This window comes from Mustelus asterias, chromosome 14, assembly GCF_964213995.1.
Source record: "Mustelus asterias chromosome 14, sMusAst1.hap1.1, whole genome shotgun sequence".
Classification (NCBI taxonomy): domain Eukaryota; kingdom Metazoa; phylum Chordata; class Chondrichthyes; order Carcharhiniformes; family Triakidae; genus Mustelus; species Mustelus asterias.
In genome coordinates, this window is record NC_135814.1 from 53308755 (window position 1) to 53335845 (window position 27091).

Genomic DNA, 27091 nt, shown 5'->3' on the forward strand with positions numbered 1-27091 from the left:
ATAATGGCTTCTATCCCCAAACTCATTCAATCAAAAATCCTTGCCTTTGCCTTTGAGCCTCTTGATGTTGTTGCCTAACTAACTCCATAATATTCTCCTGCCATCTGCTCCCTAGTGCATACTCTTAATTTCTCTGACGAAGAATTTCTGTGCCTCACTCAGCTTTATGCCCCTGTCAATGGCAATGATTTCAGCTGCGTTTGCTCTACTTTCTGGAATTTTCTTCTTCAACTCTTCCACCTCTTTCTCAAATTGTATTTTCAGTCAAGCTGTCAGCTACCTACTATAAGATCTCTTTTCTTTACTGAGTCAGTATTTGGTTTCACATTTATTTCCAGATTGTTAAAGAAGTGGGGACTTTTAAAAAAATTCATTCAGGGGATATGGGCATTGTTGGCTGGCCAGTATTTCTGCCCATCCCTAGTTGTCCTTGAACTGAGTGGCTTGCTAGGCCATTTCCGAGGGCAATTGAGAGTCAACCACATTGCTGTGGCTCTGGAGTCCCATGTAGGCCAGACCAGGTAAGGACGGCAGATTTCCTTCCCTAAAGGTTATTAGTGAACCAGATGGGTTTTTCCAATAATTGACAACGGTTTCATGGTCATCAGTAGATCCTTAATTCCAGATTTTAAAAATTGAATTCAAATTCCACCATCTGCCGTGGCGAGATTCGAACCTGGGTCCCCAGAACATTAGCTGAGTTTCCGGATTAATAGTCTAGCGATAATACCACTAGGCCATCACCTCCCCTGTTATGCTAAAAGCCATTGTTTCAATGGAATGTAACATTGTAGATTTATCCCAGCATGAATATTTCTGCATTTTGAAAAGCGTGTACACAAAAACATCAAAAGCTGACTAGATAGCAAGGCTCGATGAAATTCCAAAATGCTGATGTGAACTACAATCAGCACAGAAGTGAACTTGCCTTCGGTCCCATTGGTCCTGTTATTCCAGGTGGGCCAACCAAACCTCGGAGTCCTCTCTGACCTATATCACCCTACAGAAAACAAAAAGACAAACATTGTTGAGAAAGAGCCACAGCATTTTCCATTTTGTATTACTGAGCCATGAACCTTCACCACCTTGGTGGTAATCTCGCCGACCCGACCTTCTGCTTCATCTAGAACTGACATAAATGTAAATTCTGCATGTTCTATAACAGGTGGGCGGGCATGTCACCCTGCTAGGTTACCGTCTAAGTGGTAAAGACTATCCCCATATCTCAGTTCAAACTTCATGTCGAGTACACTTCAGATTAAAAGATTTTACCTTCTCTCCTTGAATTCCAATGCCAGGGGCACCTTCAGCCCCTCGAGGACCTGACAATCCTGATTCACCCTATGGGAATAAAAGAAATGCCTGAATGGTGAACATGTTCTCAAGATCACTTATTTCTGAGAGAACACTGCACCCTCTCCTTTCCTTCTCCTCATGTACTCTATGAACGGTATGTCTTGTCTGTCTAGCGCACAAGAAACAATACTTTTCACTGTATACCAATACCTGTGACGATAATAAATCAAATCAATTAATGATTCCAATACTATTTGGCTATCAGTTGTTTGCTCTCAAAGATGCAAGGAACAATTAGGATTACCTGGCCATATTGTCAAAACTAAAATGCTCCTGTGCATGTGTAAAATTGAAATACTTGAGTGTATGAATGTTAGAACAGAAAATCAAATTACTATTTTTATCTGTCTGTCTCTCAGGCTCATTGAACTGCATTTTATGAGGCCCTGAGGTCTTGGCTCCTCTTCTAAAACATGAGGGGAGAGTGGCAAAACCCACCCATGTGCCCATGATCCTGATGGGTGCCGCACAGTATTTATTGCTGCGAGCCATCCATTTGGCCAGCAGTTCTGTAGTCTCAGCGGCAGCAACAGCCAGGAGCCCTAGAGTGCAACATTAATAAACTGCGATAGTAACACAAAAACTATGGAGCGGGATTTTACAGCCCTGTCATGCCAAGGGCAGGTCTGGAAAATGCAGCGAGCTGTTCAAAACTCCATTGACTTTGGCGTGTCCGGAAGATCCCACGAGCGGGAGGGGCCATAACATTCCGCCCAATGTTTTGCAAGGGTAAATGATATTACCTCATGAATAATTGTCAGCTCCAATTTTAACCCGGAGCAGGAATGAGGAAGGTGGGGGGAAATGGCAAAGCCCCCTCTCCACACCAATATTGTCAGGATAAGGCCCAGGTGATTTAAACGGCTGAGTTAACATTTGAAAAAGATTGATGGGGTGCTCATTCAATTGAATTCAAAGGAGCAATCCTTATCCCTGGATGAATTCTAATGGATTACTTAGGGTCTATTTAAAGTGGGAATGCACTTTCAGGCTTGGATTTTTATTCTTTAGGTGCATAGGAGTGAAGAAAATTCCCAGTTCAGTCTGCTCACCTCAGGAGAAAGTGCACGCAAAGGTGAGTTCTTCATTACTGGGGGCAGGTATGGGCTGGAGACGTGCCAGCCAACCATTGGAAGATTTGAGGTGGGCTGCATAATTGGCCTGTCTTGGTGCCATGGTTAAAATATGAAAACAAAGGCTCTTCAGCCATTACCACCCAAAACTCCTGACCCTTCAAACACATCCCATGTTCCATCCATACCACCTCAATACATAATGAGGCTTGGTTGAGAGCCCAGACAACCGGCAACATACTAAATTACCTGCGCCCCAAAGAAAACATTGGTTGACAGCTCAGGTTCTCTGATCTCTGCTGTAAATTTAACAATGTTTGTTTACACAAGTTAAGTGGTTTCAAGGGTTTGTGGTTTTTGTTATTGATACTTCAAAGAGTCTGGGCGATTGACATTTTATTTATAGTGAAATTACCTTTTTTCAACATAGGAAAAAGTGGAGTGAATTACTTTTTAAAACATTTTTCTGTACATATACAACTATACACTTTAGGGTTCACTGGTTCTGGACAGTGTAAAGTGGGTCAATGGGAATGGAAGTGCGGTAACCAAGCATGGGGTGCATGATGGCCCATGGGGTAGATGGAAAGGTAGAGATTAGCAGAGGGGCATGAAGGACCACAGTGGGTATTTGGAAAGGCAGAGCTTGGCGTAAGGTGCACAAAGGGCCACATGAGGTGGGTAGAAGGACATTGCTTGGCATGGGAGCATGCGGAGGACCTTTTGAACTTGACTTCTGAACTCTTTAAAAGGTCATCTCATGCAGACTAGGGTTCATAACCCCTCTAAGGGGCGTGAACACACTTGTGAACCACAACTCTTAAATTTCAGAGGAGTAGGAGACATCTAACTCTGCAATGGGGCCAGCCAGTTTGGGGGTGCTGGATGCAGACTTTCAACAGAAAGCAGCCCAAACCCTTTAAAGGAATTGTCTGCTTTTACACTTCATTCAAACAGCATGGAGGCAATCATCTTGGTAGTAATGAGACAGAAGGCTGCTTCTGGTATGGCTCCCCGGAGGAACTTATGGAGGAAGTCAGAGCCAGGAAGGAGGAATTGTAACACAGAGACTCAGTGGCAGTAGCATCATCTGTACTTAGCATAGAAAATATGCTGAATGGTGAGAGCTGGAGTAGAGGCTACGAGAGAGAGAGAGCTGATTGTTGGGAGACTGAAAACAGCTTGATAGTGCAGTGAGAAATCGGAGTTTAGCTTAGAGTTTGCAACTCCTGAGGAGACAGCAGGATTCAAAAGTGATGTGGGGCAAGTGGAAACAGCTGCTTGGGTGAGTACGGTCGAGTAAGTATTTACCACTTTTATCGCTTTTAGTTTGTAAGGTCTTTATTTTGTGTTTGTAAGGGTTATATTCTGTAGTAAAAAGGGCCTGAGAAGAAGGACCCAAGACTAATTGATATTTTTTGATTTTAGGCATCTTCCAAAAGGGTAAGTCATGTCAGGAGAGCTCAAAGCTGTGGTGTGCTCCTCCTGCTCTGGGAACATTTCCAGTGTCTGGGACCAGCATGTGTGCAGGACATGTCTCCAGCTGCAGCTCCTGGAAGCCTGGGTTTCAAAGCTAGAGTGACAGCTGGGGACACTCTGCAGCATCAGTAAGGCAGAGAGTATTGTGGATAGCACATATAGAGAGCTGGCCACACCACAAGCTAAGACTCGAAAGGGTGGAAGGGAATGGGTGACCACCAGGTAGAGCGAGAAGACTAGGCAAGTAGTGCAGGAACCTCCTGTGACCATTCCTCTGCAAAACGGATATACCGCTTTGGATACTGTTGGGGAGAATGGCCTCTCAGGTGAAAACAGTAACAGGCAAATTGGTTGTACCACGGTTGGCTCTGCTGCACGGGAGAGGAGTAATAAGTATGGGAATGCAACAATTATCGGGGATTGAATTGTAAGGGGAATAGATAGGTATTTCTGGGGCCACAACCTAGACTCCAGGATAGTATGTTGCCTCCTTGGTGCTCGGCTCAATGATGTCTCAGAGTAGCTACAGGACATTCTGAAGGGGGAGGGTGACCAGCCAATGGCATTGATACACATTTTTACAAACATGATTGGTAAAAAAGGGACGAGGTCCTTAAAGCAGAATACAGGGAATTAGGAAATAAGTTGAAAAGTAGGACCTCAAAGGTCGTGATCTCCAGATTACTACCAGTGCCACGTGCTAGTCAGAGCAGAAATAGCAGGATATATTGGATGAATATGCGGCTGAAGAGATGGCGTGCGGGGGAGGGTTTGAGATTCCTGGGGCATTGAGACCGATTCTGGCGGAGGTGGGACCAGTACAAACTGGACAGGTTGCAGCTGGACAGGACCGGGACTGATGTCCTAGGGGGAATATTTGCTAGAGTAGTTGGGGAGAGTTTAAATTAAAGTGGCAGGGGGATGGTAACCTAAGCAATGAGTCAAAGGAGGGGGAAACAAGGATAAGAACAAAGGACAGAAAGGGGAATCAGAAAAGTGGTAGGCAGAGAAATCAACGGCCAGAATGAAACTGGGCCACAGTGAAAATTAATGAGAACGGGACAAGGAGTGTTAAAAAGACAAGCCTTAAAGCCTTGTGCCTTAATGCGCAGAGCATCCATAATAAAGTGGATGAATTAATTGTGCAAACAGATTTAAACGGGTATGACATAGTCAGGATTACAGAGACATGGCTGCAGGGTGACCAGGGATGGGAACTGAATATCCGGGGATATTCAGTGTTTAGGAAGGACAGACAAAAAAGAAAAGGCAGTGGGGTTGCATTGCTGATTAAAGAGGAAATTAACATAATAGTGAGGAAGGATATTGGCTCCGACGATGTGGAATCTACATAGGTAGAGCTGAGAAACACTAAGGGGCAAAAAACAGCAGTGAGAGTTGTATATAGATTCCCAAACTGTAGTGGGGATGGCATTAAACAGGAAATTAGAGATGCGTTCGATAAAGGAACATCTGTAATAATGGGTGATTTTAATCTGCATATGGATTGGGCAAATCAAATTAGTAACAATACTGTAGAGGAGGAATTCCTGGAATGTGTATGGGATGGTTTTCTGGAGCAATACATTGAGGAACCAATTAGAGAACAAGCCATCTGGGTATTGTGTAAAGAGAAAGGAATAATTGGCAACCTAGTTATGTGAGGCCCCTTGGGGATGAGCGACCATAATATGATCGAATTCTTCATCAAGATGGAGAGTGACGTAGTTGATTCTGAGACTAGAGGCGGACCTTGAGCCCACTCTCGCTGTCCGCAAGATTACCAGCGTGGGTTCAAGATGTGGCGAAACACGGAAGTTGCAGATCTCACCAGTGAGATCGCGACTTCTTAGCAGTGACGTACATCAGGTTTGTGCCCACAATGGCCGTGATCCTGATTAACATATATTTTAATATGATTAACACAACCACCCCCCCCCCCCCCCCCCCCCCCAGTCAGATATTGACCCCCAGGCATATATTCAAACAGCTTACAATAGGTTCACCCAGCTGTGAACATGTCGTGGGATCCCCCGGGGACGTAAAAGTGTGTATAGCCCCCGGGGAGAGGGACATGGCTTGACAGTGTCCTGGCACTGCCCCGTGGCACAGGCTGGGGGGGGCAGGGGGTTGATGACTGGGGCGGCGATTGGGGGAGGGGCGATGGGCGGGGTTGCAATGTCTGGAGCAGCAATTGGGTGGGGGTGGGGGGGGAGTGACAGGAGATCTCTGTGTACACAGTATACTGGGAGATCAGGGCGCCACACAATGGCACTTCTAGAGCTCAGCAGCCGACTTCACAGGCGAACTGAGGCTCTGCAACATTGTACTGGCACATGATGGCTTCTGTTTTGCCCAGAGTGCCGTAAATTCGCGTTACTTACCTTGCTGAAAAATCCAGCGAGAAAATCTACCATTTTCTTGCCAGTTTGACACTTAAAATCTTTTGAGAAAATTCCGCCCTGTACATTTTCAAGGAGTCAGATATAGTTCTTGGGGCTCAAGGGTTCAAAGAATAGGGGGGGAAAGTGGGAACAGGTTACTGAGTTGGATGATCAGCCATTCCTCTCCATCTACCCCCATCCCTGACCCATGTGATCCGAGTGAGTCAGGAATCACTCTGGCCCAGATAATGCTTATACACTACTGACTTTGTGTACAAGATGACCTCTGCCACAACCAGAAACAGCTCCAACTCTCACTTGAATCTGGTCCAATTAACATTATTTTGCAGAAAAATGCGAGGTGATTCAGATGAGAGTCACTTACTTTTCCCTTTTGGATGTTGAGTGACTTGATGTTTAAAACTCATTTTGTCAGTGTTTTATGTTTTTTGGCTATAATATAGTGGTGAACCAAACACACACTACACAATGATAAAGATGAATTCAAAGCACTGTAGCATTTTCTACCCTTGTCAAGACCATAATTTACAACATGGACAGTCTGCACAGACAGCTGCTGTAGTTTATATCCACTCCCCAGATCTCCAGGTGTGTCTCAGATATGAATAGATTTTCTGTGGTATCTCTCACAGCAACTGATCTGGACCGAGTGGGTTAGGAATGTACAGCTGTCTATTTGATAAAATATGTCATATGTTTCTGTTACCTTCTGGCCTCTCTTGAACTTGTTGAGCTATGCATTTTGTATAGGGAGATCTGCCCGTCCCTCACCCCTATCCTTTCAGAGGCTGCAATCTGTGTCTATCATCACTGTCTATGTAGCGACCGAGTATTCTCTGTCACCTAAACCTTTGCTACCCATCTCCTATCGCGCACGATGTTCCATTCACCCATCACCCCGGTGTCAGCTGTTCAACACTGGCTTCCAGTTAAGCAATGTCTAGACTTTGAAAATTCTCATTCTAGTTTTCAAATCACTTCACGGCCACGTTCTTCCCCATCTCTGTAAACTTCCTCCAGCCCTACGACTCTGCCTTCCTCCTCTTCTACCCCTGAGATATTTGCACTCCTCCAATTCTGCTTTCTCAAGCATTCTTGACTTTGAAATTGCTTCAACATTGGTGGCCGTGCCTTTAGCTGCATGACTGCCAAACAATTGAATTGCTTCCCTAAATTTCTTTGTGAAGGCACAGATCATTGTGCATTTCAACTGGACCAGGCAAGCCAGGAAGAGCTTTCTGGGATTTGTGGAGTTCCCTTGTTTTCCACAGGTGCAGAGTGACTGCACTCACGTGGCACTTAGATCTCTATGGCAACAAGCAGTCCAGTATGTGAATCGTAATGGCTTCCACTTGCTCAATTTTCAGTTGCTCCACGGCATAATAAATGCATCATGCAGGTCTGCACACATACCCCAGAAGCGTCTACAACTTCTACATCCTCAGCATTCCTGAAATCTTCGAGGGTCTGTAGAGGTTGCAGGGTTGGCTCCTCAGGGACAAGGGCTACCCGCTGAGGATGTGGCCGATGGCACCCATTCAACAACCTCAGACTGCAGCCGGGAGATGGTATAGCGAGGCCCATGCCGCAACCCAGACTTTGCTGAAGCATACGGTTGCAGTTTGAAAATGAGCTTTCGACAGGTCTAGCAGATCTGGTGGAGCACCACAGTACAGTCCCCAGAGGGTGTCCAGCAGCCTCATAGGAAGCCACGTGCTACCAAATCTGGCACTGCAACGGGGGTAGGATCTGGCTGAGGGGGAGATGGAAAAGCTGCACGTCTCTGAATAGGAAGTCTGAAACAGACACCTTCAAAATCCAGACCAGTGTCAAGCATAGCTGTGTGACGGCCCCATGCTATTTACAATCTACCTGGCAGTGGCTATACAGCTTAGCAAAGATCAACTGCCACTTTGGTGTATTAAATACTGCCACGAGAGAACACTCTTTAACCTCTGTCACCTCAGTGCCAACATAGATACATAGATATACATGATGTACAGTTTGCAGCTGACTGCAGTGTTGTTGCACACTCTGCATCAGATTTGCAAGTCATTCTTGATCTCTTCAATTCTACGTACAATTGCTCAGCCACGTGTCTGTCACATGCAAAACACATCATTATATTTAAAGGTCACTGAGAAATACACACAGGTAGAATATTATTAATCCAATAGAGTGCACATTCTCTCAGTATACGGGCGTAACTACTCACTTACCCTGGCAAAATGAGTCAACGATTGGTGACCACCCACCTACCCCAAAGACATATGTACAAATAGTGCTGCAGTTCAATGAGTCAAAACCAGGTCATGTGTTACAATGGGGCGCTGATAAACTCACTGTAGGTGCCCGCGTTTAAGTCAACTATTGAAGCCTCAACTAATTCCTCCAAACATGGGTGATGCGCTGAGTATAAAAGTGAACTGCTGGCTTGGGGGTGGGTGGTGCCATTTTAAAATGTCATCAGCATCCAATGCAAAGAGTGGGCATGTGTTAAACTCCCGTTAAACTCTCACACATCTTCACAACACAGCCCATATCACCGGCTTGATCCCTTGCATCTGGTTAGAAGGTAGAATTTTAATTTGTGTGCGGTGAAAAATTGAGGCTGACTTCTAATACAAGTACTGCACATCGTGGCTGAAAAGGGAGGGTTGACTTTTATGCCGAGCATTTGCAAAGACATGATTTTTGAGGCCTGAAAAGCGGGATTGTTTAATACAGTCGACTTATACACTGCAATTTACGATACTGACCAGCTAAGATCACCTTACTAGTTACGGCATTGGGTTTACAAGATTATTTGGAGGCAAGCAAATTAAATCTCACCCCACCCCACAGGGACAAGTCTACCTCACCAGCTTTCAGTAATGAGCCAGGCAGGCTGGTCAATCATTATCACCACCCTCGAATAATGTGGTTCTGCCTGATCAGATGTCCAATTGTTAACTCAGGCACAGACATATCTAAATATATCATTGTGAAGCCACCCCAATCTGACAGAAAGCTCACTTACCATTCTCCTAATCAATCTCTACCCCTTCCCACCACTGAAAGAGCCATTAATTCACCAGACAACGGAAGAGCGATGATTGGAGTGCTTCTTCAGTGGCTAACAGAGGAACCCCCCCACCATTTTCCCAGTCATTGCTTGAGAAGTTCAAGATAAATGGTATCCCAGGGAGCCCGGGAAGAAAAACAATAGATGAAATTATGGGCTGACCCTATAATATGGGAGTGGCATGGTGGCACTGTGGTTAGCACTGCCCCTTCACAGTGCCAGGGTTCGATTCCTGGCTTGGGTCACTGTCTGTGTGGAGTTTGCACGTCCTCCCCGTTTCCTCCGGGTGCTCCAATTTCCTCCCACAGTCCGAAAGATGCACTGGTTAGGTGCATTGACCACGCTAAATTCTCCTTGAGTGTGCCTGAGAGGCACCAGAGTGTAGAGACTAGGGGATTTTCACAGTAATTTCATTGCAGTGTTAATGTAAGCCTACCTGTGACACTAATAAATAAACTTTTTAAACTTTTAGTTGGTCACCCTGATTTCATCCCACGATAATTATACTCTTTCTGTGACCAGGATTTGTGGAAGTTAGGGAAAGGATGGAAATTTTAGTTCATATTGATTTGCACCTGTATCAGATTTCACAATCTTAAGCTTCTTTTACACTTCTACAGTCCAAAGATGTGCAGGTTAGGTTGATTGCCCCTTAGAGTCCTGAGATGTGTAGGTTAGAGGGATTAGTGGGTAAATATGTGGGGGTAGGGCCTGGGTGGGATTGTGGTCGGTGCAGACTCGATGGGCCGAATGGCCTCCTTCTGCACTGTAGGGTTTCTATGGGTTTCTATGATTACTATATTTAGTTTTTAAACAGGCATAGGTCTGACTACCAAAAGAGAAAATGCTGGAAAATCTCAGCAGGTCTGGCAGCATCTGTCAGGAGAGAAAAGAGCTGACGTTTCGAGCCCCGGCGACCCTTTGTCAAAGCTCTCAGAAAGTAGGTCTGACTACCACCTTAGAGAGAACAGAAACCATTTTAAGCAACAGTAGCGTGGATTTAGAATTACCTTTTGTCCTGGAGCACCATCTTCTCCTGGGAGACCGGGGAGACCTGCCAATCCTGAGGAGCCGGGTTCACCCTGATAAAGACAAAATCAACACCCCCATGGAGAAAATCACAACGTATTGGGCCCCATAGTTTTGTCATTTGGTGTGTGCGGCACCAGCACCATGCAGGTGCTACATGCTCCGAGGCAAAACTGGTCCATCTTTGGTGGATAAAGTGAGGTCAGCCAATTGTCATAACGTACTGTAGCTCTGGGTACGTCTCTTATGAAGCATTAATAACACCACCACCACACATCTGGGCGTCAGAGGCCATTGAAGGCCCTCCAATTGTGTGTTGTGCACTTGCTGCTTTCTCAATAGGGAGTGAGTGGCACCAGGTAACAGTTTGGACCAGTATTCCTATTTCTTAGTTTTTACTGGTGTTCCATTTTAAAGTAGACAAGTCCTGTTCAGGCCAGTATTCTCATTTCCCAGTTTTCACTGTTTTTTTTGTTCCGGGTTCAAGTGAAAATAAGACTATGAAATATAGGAACTGCTAAAGAAGACCAAGGTCTTTCTAGCTCACCTTCTATTATCCCAGTTGTCACATGATACAACGGGATGGTGGGGGAGACCATTGGGCAAAGAAACATCGATGACAGGGAGTCATGGTACCGGGGGTTGGGGGGAGAGGGACAATAGATGAGAGTGTCCAAATATTGCTTCGACTTTTAGGGAGCGCGTAAATTTGAGTCTGCAGTCATCGACGTCTGATAGATTCAATACAGTACCCGCTTATTAAAACTAATAAAGTGATATTGGTAGACTAAAGAAAACTCGTAAAATGAATGGAAAAAGGAATGAAAAAGCAAAGAGTAATAAAACTATGGGTGGGATTTAATGATCCTGCATTGTTCCCCTGCCAACCATCCCCTCCACACCCCCCCCTCCCCCAACCACTGTCCAACTTAATTGGGGTCAGTTTTCCTCATGCCAGGAATCCATTCCGCCAAATTCTCTCACCTGCACCGCCCCCGGCACCCTGTCATTATGCCCACTCTGCTGGGCTCAAATACATTCTGTCCTATGTGGGGGTAAAGTGTAAACTCAAAAGTTTTGTAATATTTCTTAGGGGAGAAACTCAACTTCTTTCCTGTGATTTGGGCTATAAAATAAATAATAGGAGTGAAAATTTCAGATAGTGATTTACCGTGTACATTATATAGTTAACCTTACAGAAATTTACAGGTGGTCATTTTTAAGGTGATATATTAATGAAAATATGTATTTGTTGAAATAGCCAAAGGCCAATGATTAATGCTGTCCTTTTAAATGTACAATCAAAAAGTATCTTTTGTATTCATTTCAGAATAACTTAAGATGGAGCTAAAACATGTTAAGTGTGGAAGCATGCTGCAGAAATATTTGTCCCTCTCAATTAGGATCCACAGGTGCACTCCCTATAAATGGCCAGTAGATGGAACAATGTGATCATGTAGATCAAGCCCAAGGCAGGAGGTGAGAGCCCTGTCTTGTCAGCTTGGATCGGGAATGTCTCACTTGTTGAGACTCTGAATTGGACTTGATTTGATTGAATTGGATTTTTAAAAATGTGTAAAAGCAAAAGCTATTGCAGAGTTTAAGGGCTGGATTTTAAGGATGCTCGCTGGCTGGTTCGAAGGCCGTCTGTGTAACGTCCAACAGGTGGCCTTCCCTCAGCCTATCTGGTTACATGCAGCCTATCTGAATATTATGGGGCAGTGGGTAGGCATTGCATGGCCTCACTTACCGTGGCCATATTGAGGCCCTTAAGTGGCCAATTGATGGCTACTTAGGGCCTTATCCTTCCCCTGCCAGTATTTTACCTGTGGAGGACAGAGGCCAATGCCATGTGGACAGCCCAGCAGCATTAGCTACATGAGTTAGGGCTGAGCAAGGGCAAGAAAGATCTCCATTGTGAGCCCACTGGACCAACTAGAGGCACCCCAACAAAGTTCATTGCTCTACCCCTCGCCCTGCATTTAATCCTCCCCACTGGCCTCTTGAACTCAGCCTCCCCCACCCTCCTCCCCACGACCCTTGACTAACCTGGGCTCCTCGGTGTGGTGAGACTCGCTGTAATCCTATAAATTGCCACTGCTCCCGACTGCCTCCGCTGGGAGTACAGAGCTGCGGGTTTGGCCAGCAACTCTCTAAAGCGGGACTTTCCCCCAAGATAGGGGCAAGAGTCTTGCCTTAAGTTAATTAATGCTGCGCCCATCAATAAATTGCTACAGGGCAGACATCAGGGTCGTGAGCGGGCTCCCCCTCTCAACTTTTAAAGCCAGGAGCCAGGTGTCCTCTGAAATCCAGCCCCAACTGTGCACTGCCAAAGGATGCAAGAACCTCACTGGCTGAAATCCATCATGTTAATGATTAGTAAAACAAAAAGCAATCACATCTCTGTTTTTGCTAAAATTATCAAATACAGATATTTTAGCCCTTTTGAGTACATACCTGTTAATCGTTCTGTGTTGTAATGCATTGCGTGATTGAACGAGAGAGTTGATGGTCAGGTTACTCCAGCCATATTTCTTACAGGTGTTATATATTCGCCATTAATAAAACATTCGATACTTATCGACGACTGCACTCATTATTACAATTGGGTTTTCAGCCACATACCTTTGGTCCTGGTTCTCCAATTCCTCTTTCTCCTGGAGCTCCAACTTCTCCAGGCAAGCCTTGATCACCCTGTAGAAATCAGTTTTTAGAATTATGTTCAAATCTAAGGAAAACACATGCTTCATTCAAATAAACCCCGCACAAAGTGATGCTACACATTTATAAACAAAACTCAATTCCAAATTGAATTAACCCTGACTTCCTGAAACAGAGGGCCGGGTTTCCTGAGGTGCTTTTGCAGTGGTCTCAATCGCTTGTGATTGGGCTTGTGGCTGGGGGAAGGAGCAGTCTTGGAAAGAGCGAAGCTGCCAAGGGTTTAAACACCGACAGAAGCTGAAAGGGGAAGTGTGTCATCAACATCAGGGCCAGGTAATCAATACAGCCAGAGGAGATGCGGGGATATGGTGGCACCAGACATCTGTCTGACACTTCCACATGCCTGTGACCCTGTCCCTAATCCAGGAGATAGGATCGTTTAATAATCGAGGTGGGCACCCTTGTCAGTAGTAGCGGCAAGGTGGCACAGTGGTTAGCACTGCTGCCTCACAGTGTCAGGGACCCGGGTTCAATTCCAGCCTAGGGTCACTTCTGTGTGGCATTTGTACGTTCTCCCCGTGTCTGCGTGGGTTTCCCCCCACAGTCCAAAGATGTGCAGGTTAGGTTGATTGACCATGGTAAATTGCCCCTTAGTGTCAGAGGGATTAGCAGGGTAAATATGTGGGGTTATGGGGAGAGGGGATTGTAGTCGGTACAGACTCAATGGGCCAAATGGCCTCCTTCTGAACTCTAGAGATTCTATGGTTCTACTTTATGATCAACAGAGGTGCCAACCCCATGGAAACAGTGTACCTCACAGAACCACCACATCACTTCAAAAGGAAGCGTGTGGCTTAGATCAGGCTGAAGACAAATCTCTAAAAAGTTTTGGTATTTTTTATTGGACCGATTAACAGCGCTAAAACAGCAGCAATTAATCTTTCTGGCATCAACTGCCTTTCCAGTTTCTGGCCCACCTTAGGTCTGGAATGAGACCCACAGCCACTTACAGCAGCCAAAGGTGCCACTCAACCCCTACTGGGTCACTTTGGGTGAGTTTGTGATGAAGCCTAGGAATACCACTGGAAATTCCCAAATCTACAGGTGTGACAAACTGAGGGCAAGGGGGAAGAAGCACATATACTCTAGGAAGGTCATTTCTTTATCAATGAGGCAGAAACCTGGTGTATCTGGGTTCCAGTGTCAATTAGAGCTCCTTTGCATCACAAGGAACAGTGACATTCACACGAACTGACCTTCACCTAAAATCAGAGCAGACACAGCACACTTACGGTAGAAACTTACATCATGTGGAATAATTGCACTGTCAGTTAGACTAACAGGCTCCAGGCTAAAATTAACGAGAAACTTGGCAAGCTCAACAAACTTTGACATTACTCAGAAGTCAATATATCTACATTGTACATAAATTCAGCTAACAGTGATCTACCTTTCTATTATAACATTAATCAATAGGAATAAGCACTAAAGGACAGTGCACATGTGCTTTCAGAGAATCCTGTGCATTGAAAATGTTTGTAGCTGAAGCATACATCACAGCAAATTATACATTTCATATTAATCAGGAGCAGTAAAATCTCACTGGCAGAATTGTATCAAAACTCCAAAATTCTTGGGGGGCCTGGCCTACTATTATAAATGATGTGGAGATGCCGGCGTTGGACTGGGGTGAACACAGTAAGAAGTCTCACAACACCAGGTTAAAGTCCAACAGGTTTATTTGGGAGCAAATACCATAAGCTTTCGGAGCACTGCTCCTTCGTCAGATGGAGTGGAAATGTCATTTCCACTCCATCTGATGAAGGAGCTGTGCTCTGAAAGCTTATGGTATTTGCTGCCAAATAAACCTGTTGGACTTTAACCTGGTGTTGTGAGACTTCTTACTACTATTATAAATCCAGGGAACTGAAACCCCAACTGACCCTAGCCCTGAACAAAGAGACAGTCTTCAATCCCTGGGATGGGGGTCATACAGATGACTAGTGTCTGCAAGGCACTTCAGCAGTGACCTCCTCCAGAGTCTGCTTGACAGTAGGCGGAGTGACCCTACAGCCATTTTACAGAGGGACAAACCGGAGGTCAATTCTGGGTCAAAGGAGAAAAATGATAAGAATGTCTTCAGTTCCTAGCACAGCTAAGAGCTATTCAAAAAATAACAGATACTTTTGCAATTGATTGCCATTCTCTCGGCAGCTGTGGAGCCCATGTTGACTCGGCGATATTCATGCCATCTGTCATGGGTTCCACTGAGGCCTTTGGAGATGACAAACTGGATTTTTTCAGGGAAGCTTAGAACCTCCAGCACATAAGTGCCTTGATTAGGAGTTGTTGGTAAGAGATCAGTCCAGGGTCCCCCACCCACCCGAGATCAGTCCAGGGTCCCCCACCCACCCGGGTCCCCCACCCACCCATTATACTTCAAAGGGTCAGTTTGAATGGGTCAGATCACCAGGTGGAACCAGGTTCTGCCTCATACACCTGGAGCTCCCAGGGAGGAATTGAATTTTCTGCTCTCTTAAGAATGTCAGGGGAAGAGTGTTTAAATGGATTTAGATGCATTCATACGTGCTGACATTAAATATTAACATCTAGTGATTGCAAAAGAATTACTTGTATCTTTAAAATTAATTGATTATCTAGTTAGAAAGAAGATTGATTAATTGCAAAATAATGTGCATGCTTAAGGTGACAGGTCTGGAAATATCTGTGCAGAGAGAAACAGAGTTACCGTTCACCATTACCTAGGTAATTGAGGTTTTGGGGTGGCAAAGTCAGGCAAGGAAGACAGCCACCCAAGGATAAATATTATGCAGAGGTCCAACAAAGTGAAATTTCTGGACATTCGTTTCAGCATTACTGCAGCAGTGAGAAACTGAGCAGAATCAGTAAGTTTGCGCAAACTGATCAGTAAGTTTGCGGACGACACGAAGATTGCTGGAGTTGCGGATAGTGATGAACATTGTCAGAGAATACACCATAGGCTGGAGCATTGGGCGGAGAAATGGCAGATGGAATTTAATCCAGATAAATGCGAAGTTATGCATTTCGGTAGATCTAATGTAAGGGGGAGCTATACAATAAATGGCAGAACCATCAAGAGTATAGACACACAGAGGGACCTGGGTGTACAAGTCCACAGATCCTTAAAGGTGGTAGCACAGGTGGAGAGGGTGGTCGAGAAGGCATATGGCATGCTTGCCTTTATTGGACGGAGCATAGAATATAAAAGTTGGCATATGATGTTGCGGCTGTATAGAACGTTGGTTAGGCCACATTTGGAATACTGCGTCCAGTTCTGGTCGCCACACTACCAGAAGGACGTGGAGGCTTTGGAGAGAGTACAGAAAAGGTTTACCAGGATGTTGCCTGGTATGGAGGGTCTTAGCTATGAGGAGAGATTGGGTAAACTGGGGATGTTCTCCCTGGAAAGACGGAGGATGAGGGGCGACCTAATAGAGGTGTATAAAATTATGAAGGGCATAGATAGGGTGAACAGTGGGAAGCTATTTCCCAGGTCGGAGGTGACGAACACAAGGGGTCACAGGTTCAAGGTGAGGGGGGCAAGGTTCAACACAGATGTTAGGGGATGTATTTTACACAGAGGGTGGTGGGGGCCTGGAATGCACTGCCAAGCAAGGTGATTGAGGCGGACACGCTGGGATCATTTAAGACTTATCTAGATAGCCACATGAACAGACTGAGAATAGAGGGATACAAACAAATGGTCTAGTTGGGCACATGAACAGCGCAGGCTTGGAGGGCCGAAGGGCCTGTTCCTCTGTTGTATTGTTCTTTGTTCTTTAATCCTTACTCAGGATATGAAACAAATTTGGTAGCTTCCATAGATTCGACTTTAATCCATTTGAAACACAGCCCCTTACACGGGATTAATTAATTTGCTTGGCTGTTGATTTTAGTAGATTTTCTGTACTTTTTAAACTGTTTTCTTGGGCCTCGGTGGATTTTGCGAAATCAAATATATTGAAGATGTGCTTAATTGATCTCCCAAATGCTGTCTAAGAATGAGCGGTGGTAGTTGAATTGGAAGCTTGTATTTAAGTCTGTAAAAATGATGCATTTCTTTAATATTTTTAGGATTTTCTTACCTTCGATCCGGGTCGCCCTTCACCTGGAGGTCCTTTTGGGCCGGGTGGACCTTGTGGACCTTGTACCCCCTGTTAATTTATGCAAATAAGATACATAATTCATAATGCATAATTAATTTACTGCAATTCGATTAGTGTAATTCTATGAAAGATTAATATAGGTTAGAGGTTTGAGAGGGAGAAGTGGGAGTCACAAAGCAAGATTTTAAATTTGGGGTAGATGGGAAATAGATTTGTCCCTTTCAGCTGAGTTGAGCTGTTAATGGGTAATCAAACCTACTGAGAAACAGTCGGAAATGTTCAAACAGCTTTCAGTACAGCAGACAAGCAGCAGATACCCACAAGATATGAAAACTCTCCTCGTGCAGTTAAAAACCCATTGTTAATGAAAAAAAGTAAGAGACGGTATCAAGTTTAAAGAAAAGGCTTACACAAATGAAAAGAAGGTTGAAAATGCAGAAGACTGGGAGACCTACAAAAACAGCAAAGGAACACAAAAGATGTAATAAAAAGTGCAACAGGAATGTGAATAAAACCTGCAAGGGAAATCAAAGCTGAGTAAAAGTTTTAAAATATATTTACGAGTAATTTTGACCTCGTATGATTACCTCGTAAAACATGATAATGAATCAGTCATCCATTTTACCTCTCTTGGCGTTTATGATTTTTATTGCAATCAAATTAATTTGGGGTACTGCATTATATCTTCAGCAGTGAATACCAGGAAACATATATTGATCTGAGAAAGGTAACTGCAGATATTCACCTGAACGGTGCCAGAGGATTAAATTAGGAGGATAAGCATGGAGAGAGGATTGGCTAACTGATGGAAGACAGAGAGTTGGGATATGAAGAGCATTTTCAGAATGGCAACCTGCGAAATAGTGAAGTGCCACAGGGATCAGTGCTGGGGCCACAATTATTTACAAATATATTAAATGATGAGGGAATTATGTACTATTGCCAAGTTTGCGGATGACACAAAAATAGGTGGGAATGCAAGTGGTGAGGATGACACATAGAATCTACAGAGGGATATAGACAGGTTAGGTGAGTGGGCAAAAACGTTTTTGGAATATAATGTAGGACAATGTGAAGTTATGTACTTTGGTAGGAAGAATAACAGAGCTGAATATTATTTAAATGGGGAAAGACTGCAGAAAACTACAGCACAGAGGGACTTGGGAGTCCTCATGCATAAATCACAAAGAGCTAGCATGCAAGTTCAGCACGTCATTGGGAAGGCAAATTGTATGCTGGCCTTTATTTCAAAGGGAATGGAATGTTAAAATAGGGCAGTCTTGCTAAAACTATACAAGGCTCTAGTTAGACCACACTTGGAATACTGTGAACAGTTTTGGTCCACTTATCTAAGGAAAGATATATTGACAATGGAAGCAGCCCAGAGAAGGTTCAATAGGTTGATCCCAGGTATTGTGGGATTTTCTTATGAGGAGAGGTTTAGTAGTTTGGGCCTGTACTCACTGGAGTTTAGAAGAATGAGAAGTGACCTTAATGAGACATTTAGGATTCTCTGGAGGCTTGACAGTGTGGATGCTGAGAGTTGTTTCCCCTTGTGGCAGAATCAAGGACCAGAGGGCATAATCGCAGAATAAAGGATCACCCATTTAAGACAAATATGAGGAGAAATTTCTTCTCTCAGAAAGTAGTGAATCTGTGGAATTCTTTACCACAGAAAGCAGTAAAGATTGGGTCGTTAAGTATGTTCATGGCTGAGATAGACAGATTTTCAGTATGGGAATCACAGGTTATGGAGATAAGGCAGGAAAGTGGAGTTGAGGATTATATCAGATCAGTTGTGATCTCATTGAATGGCAGTGCAGACTCAATGGGCTGAATGGCCTACTTTTTCTCCTACGTCTAATGGGCATATTTTTATTAGTTAGAAGATAAAGATTGAAGGTGTGGAAATAGAGTTCAAGTACGGATCAGCCATGATCCAACTGAAAGGCCTATTCTTGTTCCTGTGTCTCTGAAATAGTAACATAGTTAAGTCATGATAAGAACTTGAACAACTTTGAAACAAACACCCGTCCAGAATATCCTCAGGATTGGGACAGAGTGGGGGGAGGGGATAAGTGGTTACAAGCTTGGTTTGCTTGGTGGAGGAAAATTGTGCAGGATGTTGGAATTTCAAGGCGGTTAATTTAACCTGAATTTAAGCACGGCAGGAAGTTACCAGGTTCCAATCCGCTGCTGAAAGTTTTATCCCCCATTCAGGAAGGGACTTCCTATCCCCCATTTATCCCCCATTCACGAAGGGCGGCACGGTAGCACAGTGGTTAGGGTGGCACGGTAGCACAGTGGTTAGGGTGGCACGGTAGCACAGTGGTTAGGGTGGCACGGTAGCACAGTGGTTAGGGTGGCACGGTAGCACAGTGGTTAGGGCGGCACGGTAGCACAGTGGTTAGCACTGCTGCTTCACAGCTCCAGGGACCTGGGTTCGATTCCCGGCTCGGGTCACTGTCTGTGTGGAGTTTGCACATTCTCCTCGTGTCTGCGTGGGTTTCCTCCGGGTGCTCCGGTTTCCTCCCACAGTCCAAAGATGTGCGGGTTAGGTTGATTGGCCAGGTTTAAAAAAAAATTGCCCCTTAGAGTTCTGAGATGCGTAGGTTAGAGGGATTAGCGGGTAAAATATGTGGGGGAGGGCCTGGGTGGGATTGTGGTCGGTGCAGACTCGATGGGCCGAATGGCCTCCTTCTGCACTGTAGGGTTTCTATGATTCTATGTGGCTGTCCAATGTCACAGCTTTCTGCATCCCAGCAGCTGTCTAAATGGTCTGGTGTGAACACATAACGAAAATATTTACACAGAATTAGAGTTTGAGTTGGATGTCATGGAGACAGTGTGGGGAATTCCTGGTTCTATTAAAAATGCAAATCAAATATTCACCTTTTCACCTTGGAATCCAATACCGGATGGACCAATAGGGCCGGGTAATCCAGGAAAACCAACTTCACCCTAATGTAGTACCAAAGACAATAAAACTGAGAAAGCACATTAACACAATACAATAAAAATAGTTTTAAACAGCTGAAATTATCTTTGTATACCACACAAATTTCACATGTCTTCTGTTCACATTTATTCTTGAATAACAAATTTTCCTAAAGCCTTAACGTCCCATTCTGCAGTCAGAAATTTAATGCATTTGCTGTTGCTTTACTTTGATGGGTTTGAACAGAATTATCTGGTAATTCTTGCATCCAGCAGCCATTTTCTCAGATTTATATAGAAAAATAGGTAACTTTCTTCACATCATGTTTGTCATCAATGGCAAGACTTAATTAGCTATTCATTAAAATAGAGCTCACCCTCAGACCATTCAATATACGTGAACAGCCAGATCTATTAATGTTATTGAAGTTGTTGAAATTTGAGCTTATCCCATATGGACTAGCTACTAACTCCTGAAAGGTGGGAAATTTACCGACCCAATGTATAAGTGTTAAAACTATTGGATTTATTCACAGGTTAAAGAACATACAGAAGTCAAAGGGTGGGATTTTAGGACCCTGCCTGCCACCAGGTTTGCCCAGTCCAGCCAGAAGTTAATGGACTTTTGGCTGGCCTGCTGCATTCCCACAGTGGGTCCCGCCACAGCGGGGCTGGAAAATCCCGATCTAAACGCAATGGTACAATGCTTAGAAACAATGGGGCTAAAATCAATCCACAGGGGATTAATTAAACTTTTAAGAATGGTGCTTGCTACAGAGTCTGTTAAGTACAGAATGTTTGCATCTCGCCTGATCTTCAAGAAGACTTTATTTGATTTATTATTGTCCATGTATTAGTTTATAGTGAAAAGCATTGTTTCTTGTGTGCTATACAGACAAAGCATACCTTTCATAGAGAAGGAAAGCAGAGGCTACAGAATGAAGTGTTACAGTCATAGCTAGGGTGTAGAGAAAGATCAACTTAATGCAAGGTAGGTCTATTCAAAAGTCTGACAGCAGCAGGGAAGAATCTGTTCTTGAGTCGGTTGGTATGTTTCCTCAGACTTTTGTATCTTTTTCCCTATGGAAGAAGGTGGAAGCAACTATGTCCGGGGTGCATGGGGTCCTTAATTATGCTGGTTGCTTTTCTGAGGCAGCGGCAAGTGTCGACAGTGTCAATGGGTGAGAGACAGATCTGAGTGATGGACTGGGCTTCGTTCATGACCCTTTGTAGTTTCTTGTGGTCATGGACAGAGCAGGAGCCAAACCAAGCTCTCATACAAGAAATAATGCTTTCTATGGTGCATCTGTAAAAATGAGTGTCGTTGCGGACATGCCAAGTTTCCTTAGTCTTCTGAGAAAGTAGAGGCGTTGGTGGGCTTGTCTTATTGTACATAAAAGTTAGGTTGCTTTACTGGATCAAAACCCTCACAGCTCTGACTACTGTGCTAGGAGTTCTTGTATATCTCTTTGAAATAAAGGGAGAATCTGGGATGTTAACAGTCATTACAATTTGTAAGGTGAGGTGTTTGTATCTCAAAACTACTGTTTATTTCCCACATTTCCCCCAACAGAGCTTCTGCCTATAAGAGTCCCTTAATGGCTTATGGCTTTCTTTATATATTAACATTAAAAATAAAGTCTACTTGACAACAAAACAAGTTTTTGCTGAACTGAGCCAAGTTAGTTGTTGTGTTTGCATAGAGATAGTATCTGTGCTCTGCATTGTTGAATTTTGACAAAAGGGCAAAACTTTCATCTCAGTATTCCATTTACTTCCATCTGGATGGTTCCCAACCTGTGTGTATTCTAGATTCAGACCATCAGCTTAGCGTGGATGTGTCCCCAACAGAGCAATAACCCTGACATAAAATCAGAAGACAAAGACAGATCTCTGTATTCTTGCATAGCCCTTTAGACTAAGACAATTGAATGAGAATAAAAGTGGGCAATTTTACTCCTTCAAATTCAAAGTAGTTTCTCTTCAGCTGGCCATGTCAGCAACACTGAAACAGTTTCTCTCTCAATCATCTGGGGTGGGCATATTAGCAGCATCATAAATGATGCTGCACCTACCTTAAATACATAAACAACCTTGATCCAGGGAATCAGAGCAGACATGATGGCCGGATGCTGGATCTCATCACTACCACATTGCCAATGGTATGGGGGATCCAAAGGGGAAAAACCCAAAAATGTTCCTGTGTTCAGCTGCAATGTTCTTAGTAAGATTCCTTCAACCATAGCCAAGTTTACTTATAACATAGGGCAGAACTCTCCCATGCCCTCACCAGTGGGTTCAGAGGCAGGTGCAAGGAGGGAATTCAGTGGGAAGTCCAAAAATCAGTCCTACGTCAGTGTGAATTTCTCACGGGATTTTCCTCTGGTGCCCACCATGGCAGACGGAAATCCCGCTGGTCGCCAGCATGAAACTGATTTGCATCCAACTAATGGGATGCAGATGAAGGCCCGACTGGAAACCTCCCCCACGCCCGATTCGCCATGACACCAGTGGGAAAACACGTTGGTCCAGAACCCGTCTGGAACAATCTGGCATGCAGAAGTCAGGACTTACTGAAGAATACTGGAGCTGCCTCTGGAGTTCAGGATGGAGGGCGCCAGCCATCCTGAACCTCGGAACACTACAGCAGTGGGCGGAGTGTACATTGATCAGGTGGATCTTCCAGCTTCCATCTCATTGAGGAGGTTCATCTTCCAGCCTCAGTGTGTTCCTAGAGATCCATCTTCTTTCTTCAATGGTGGGTCAGTGATGTTGGGTGCCTTTTCAATATGGCACCCAGATATGACAGTGAGACGCATGCAGTCAAACCTGCCCCACCATTGAATATGGTGCTAAACCCCCAGATATATAATTAATGAGGTCAGGGCCAAAAGATATGGTGTGGTTTCTTGCCGGCCTCCATAACGGGAAACAACTCCCATTCCTGGCCCTGCCAGGGGATCTAGTCCTGGATGGAACAATTCCACCCGTAGTATTTTACCTCAGGATCCATTTCAGAAATGGTGATAGCCATTTAGTGATTGCAGATTCTCACTGCACCAGTGGAAGCCATTGCTCCTAAAGTATGTACAATTTAATTGAGTATTCTGGTGTTGGACAAGTCGTTTCATTTTTTTAAGGAAAAATGAAAACAAAGTATGAAGATTCCATGTCTTACAGAAAATCATTTCATAAACATCAGCTTCCACCATCTCAACTCAAAAACAAACACTGCAAAGGCCAAACAGCCATAACTCGCCTTTTTTATTCTTAAAACTTTGCATTAGTTCACTGCATCAATTACTGCCATCGCAAATAATGTTGTATTATAAACCTGACCTAGCCAAGCCTTACCTTATCACCCTTAGCACCAACACCTGGAGCTCCGCGAGGTCCCTTTGGTCCCTCATACCCACGATCACCCTGCAACACAGTACAAAACATGATAGTGATTGTGCTATTTTTTATCTTTAACAAAATATCCTTGATAAAGTTTGTTTGAAAAAGATGAAATAACCAATTGACGCTTAAAGAAGAAGGGACCACAAAAACCTCGCTCAGATAGCAGCAGGGTATAAGAATGAGAGAAACCAGTATTCAAAATGGTCTCATGGTGGCCCCAGAAACATACAAACTGAGCAGCTGCGCAGCGCCTGAGGCTGAAAAGATTCCATGCAGCGCAAACTGACTATTGTTTCAGTGTTGTTCAAGAGTGAAGACAGAAGACTGGCATGTTGTCAGGAAGTCTCACAGAGAGACCTGGGGCAGCTACTGTAAATTTAACATTCATCAGATTGTATTCAATGACTGATATTTCTATATCTCTGGGCAATTTGCATTGGTAATTTATTGCTAACAAGCCCATTTCTCTTGCAGCAAATGAAACACTATCAGCATTAAGGAGGTGAACTCTGTGCTTCCAATCGGGGACACCCTTCTAACCCGTGGGTCCTGACAGCCTTTCCTTCTGGTTGCTCAGTCGGGGTAGGCTCCACAAAACCAAGGTGAAAAGGTACACAGGACATTCAGATCTCCAGGGTGGAGTTGGTCATTCAGAGGCACAGCATTAATATGTAAGTGCTTTCTGAGACATATAGAAACCTCGCTGTAAGCAGCTGCAGTCCAAGTGTTTCTGGTAAAACAGAATTAAGGTGGTGATGTTAACTGTTACTGATTTCTGTATTGCTGTAACTACAACGCATGACAATACTTCTCCTCAGCTCCCTCAATCTTTTTTTCTGGGCCATGTAACTTTCTTAACTGGAAACTTGCCTTCGGGTCTCTGTTACTGCCACTTCAGATGGCAAAATGATACATAGAGCAATACAACTCATTCGGACCACTGTGCCTGAGGCCAGAACTGCCACAATGAGTTGACAAAAAAACAGGTGGTGACTGGCCTTCTGACAGTCTCTCCTCTCCAAGTGTTGCTGCCTGGTTTACTAAGTTACACAACTGCCAGTAAAAGGACCTAGAGGTTGGTGTGCCACTTGTGCTGCAGCCTCTGCATGTATTTTGCTGGGTTGCATGCTATGATTCGGTTAAGGTGGAAGATGGAAATGGTTTGATTGGATTTATTATTGTCACATGTTTTAGTATATAGTGAAAAGTATTGTTTCTTGCGCGCTATACAGACAAAACATACCGTCATAGAGTACATAGGGGAGAAGGAAAGGAGAGAGTGCAGAATATAGTGTTACAGTCACAGCTAGGGTGTAGAGAAAGATCAACTTAATATATGGTGGGTCCATTGAAAAGTCTGATGGCAGCAGGGAAGGAACTGTTCTTGAGTCGGTTGGTACATGATCTCAGACTTTTGTATCTTTTACCCAACGGAAGAAGGTGGAAGAGAGTATGTCCGGGATGCGTGGGATCCTTGATTATGCTGGCTGCTTTTCCGAGGCAGCAGAAAGTGTAGACGAGTCAATGGCTGGGAGGCTGGTTTGCGTGATGGACTGGGCTTCGTTCACAACCCTTTGTAGTTTCTTGCCGTCTTGGTCAGAGGAGGAGCCATACCAAGCTGTGATACATCCAGAAAGGATGCTTTCTATGGTGCATCTGTAAAAATTGGTGAGAGTTGTAGCAGACATGCCGAATTTCCTTAGCCTCCTGAGAAAGTAGACTTGTTGGTGGGCTTCTTAACAATGGGTTTAGCATAGGGGGACCAGGACAGGTTGTTGGTGATCTGGACACCTAGAAACTTGAAACTCTTGACCATTTCCACTTCATCCCCATTGACGTAGACAGGGGCATGTCTTCCACTATCTTCCTGAAGTCAATGATTATCTCCATTTTACTGACATTGAGGGAAAGATTATTGTCATCGCACCATTTCACCAGATTCTCTCTCTCTTTCTTGTACTCCGTCTCATCATTGTTCGAGATCCGACCCACTACCATGGTGTCATCAGCAAACTTGAAAATCTAGTTGGAGCAGAATTTGGCAACACAGTCATGGAATGGAATAAATTCTTAATGCCACAATGACTGAAACTGCACTCGGTAACAGCATAGCCTTCTGAGGGGCAGAAATGCCTACCCATCCTTGGCTTTACTCCTCGCTTCATCCTGAGTCAGGAACATTTGCATAATGCAGATGTCAGGAACTCATCAAGACTCCTCACACTGCACCTTCCAAACACATAACCGCTACCATCTAGAAGAGCAAGTGCAGCAGGCACATGAGAACATCACCACCTCGAAGTTCCTTTCCAAGCAACTCACCATCCTGACTTGGAAATATATCATTGTTCCTTCACTGTCGCTGGGTCAAAATCCTCCATAACAGCACTGTGGGTGTACCTACAGCTCATGGACTGCAGCGGTTCAAAACGGCAGCTCACCACCACCTTCTCAAGGGCAATGAATACTGGACCAGCCAATGATGCCCATATCCCATGAATGAATATCACAAAAAGTTATGGCACCAACCCATGTTGTTGGTAAATGTATTTAGCTGCAGAGCCCGTTCCCAATGTAAATCCATCTAAATTACTGGCTCAAAAGTTTCAAAGAAAATCCTATTCCTCATGCTGTTATTGTAACTTGAGTTTCCTGAAAGCAATTGATTGTTCTACATTTGATCTCTTTTGGGAATCCAATCAATCGAAGTGCAAATCCACCCTCAGGCTCTTGTCAAGGCTGGATGTCCCTATTGCTCATCATTACTGGGACACAAATGATAGAATTTACATTAGTTACATTTCCCTCATTGCATCCTGTTGTAAACTGGCAAGTGTATTCAGTGCCTTCTCACACACCAGTCACAGGAGCAAAAAATGAAGGGACAAAGACAGAGTGGCAGTAAAGGATATTTCACTCTGGTCCTGAAAACTACCCCGGTTAAAACTGAACCCAGGAGGTAAGAACTGAGCGCCAACTCTCTCACAGTCAAAACCACAGACCAGTGTCATAAAAAATTCAATGCCCTGACCAGGGCAGGCAAGGTGATACACTGGCCACTTTCTCCTTTCTTCCTTAGACAATAACAATCCCCCTTCTTCTAAAGGAAACAGTTATTCAACTAACCTTTTACAATGTACTCTAAATAAGGGAACACTGACAGGAGACCTTACAGCATAGTTGTCATTTCTCCGAACAACAATTACTTGCCCGCGTAAGCCTAAAACCTGTTCCTTCACTTTAACAGGATGAGATCACCATATCTTTTATTTCAGTTCTTGCAAGCCCTTTGACACAAGCTGTTCATTACTAATCTTCACCTTATATACTCAATTATGCAGGAGAAAATGGCGCTCAATGCCTTTCAGAGGCAAACCAAAGTGGGTGCACATTCTGGCTGAAACATCCAATGCCTCATGAGGAGCAGGTCATAAACTCATTGGGAGGCTCCCTGCCCTTTCCAGGGTAGATGGCACAGTTCAAGCATTGGTCCAGCACCAGGTCAGTGACTAAGAGGGCGATTTTACTATCGCATTG

The 27091-nt window shown here is 44.3% G+C and overlaps 1 protein-coding gene across 1 annotated transcript in view; it reads right to left on the reverse strand.

Annotated features, from left to right (window-relative positions):
• The window catches only part of col28a2a (collagen, type XXVIII, alpha 2a), a 106219-nt gene that overhangs the window by 30816 nt on the left and 48312 nt on the right, over positions 1 to 27091 (reverse strand). Inside the window, exons 14-20 of the mRNA XM_078229207.1 lie at positions 23507 to 23575; positions 20108 to 20176; positions 17195 to 17263; positions 13032 to 13100; positions 10388 to 10459; positions 1273 to 1341; positions 929 to 1000 (exon numbers count right to left, since the gene is read on the reverse strand). Of these exons, the coding sequence (XP_078085333.1) occupies positions 929 to 1000; positions 1273 to 1341; positions 10388 to 10459; positions 13032 to 13100; positions 17195 to 17263; positions 20108 to 20176; positions 23507 to 23575 (489 nt within the window). The remainder of the gene's footprint in view (positions 1 to 928; positions 1001 to 1272; positions 1342 to 10387; positions 10460 to 13031; positions 13101 to 17194; positions 17264 to 20107; positions 20177 to 23506; positions 23576 to 27091) is intronic.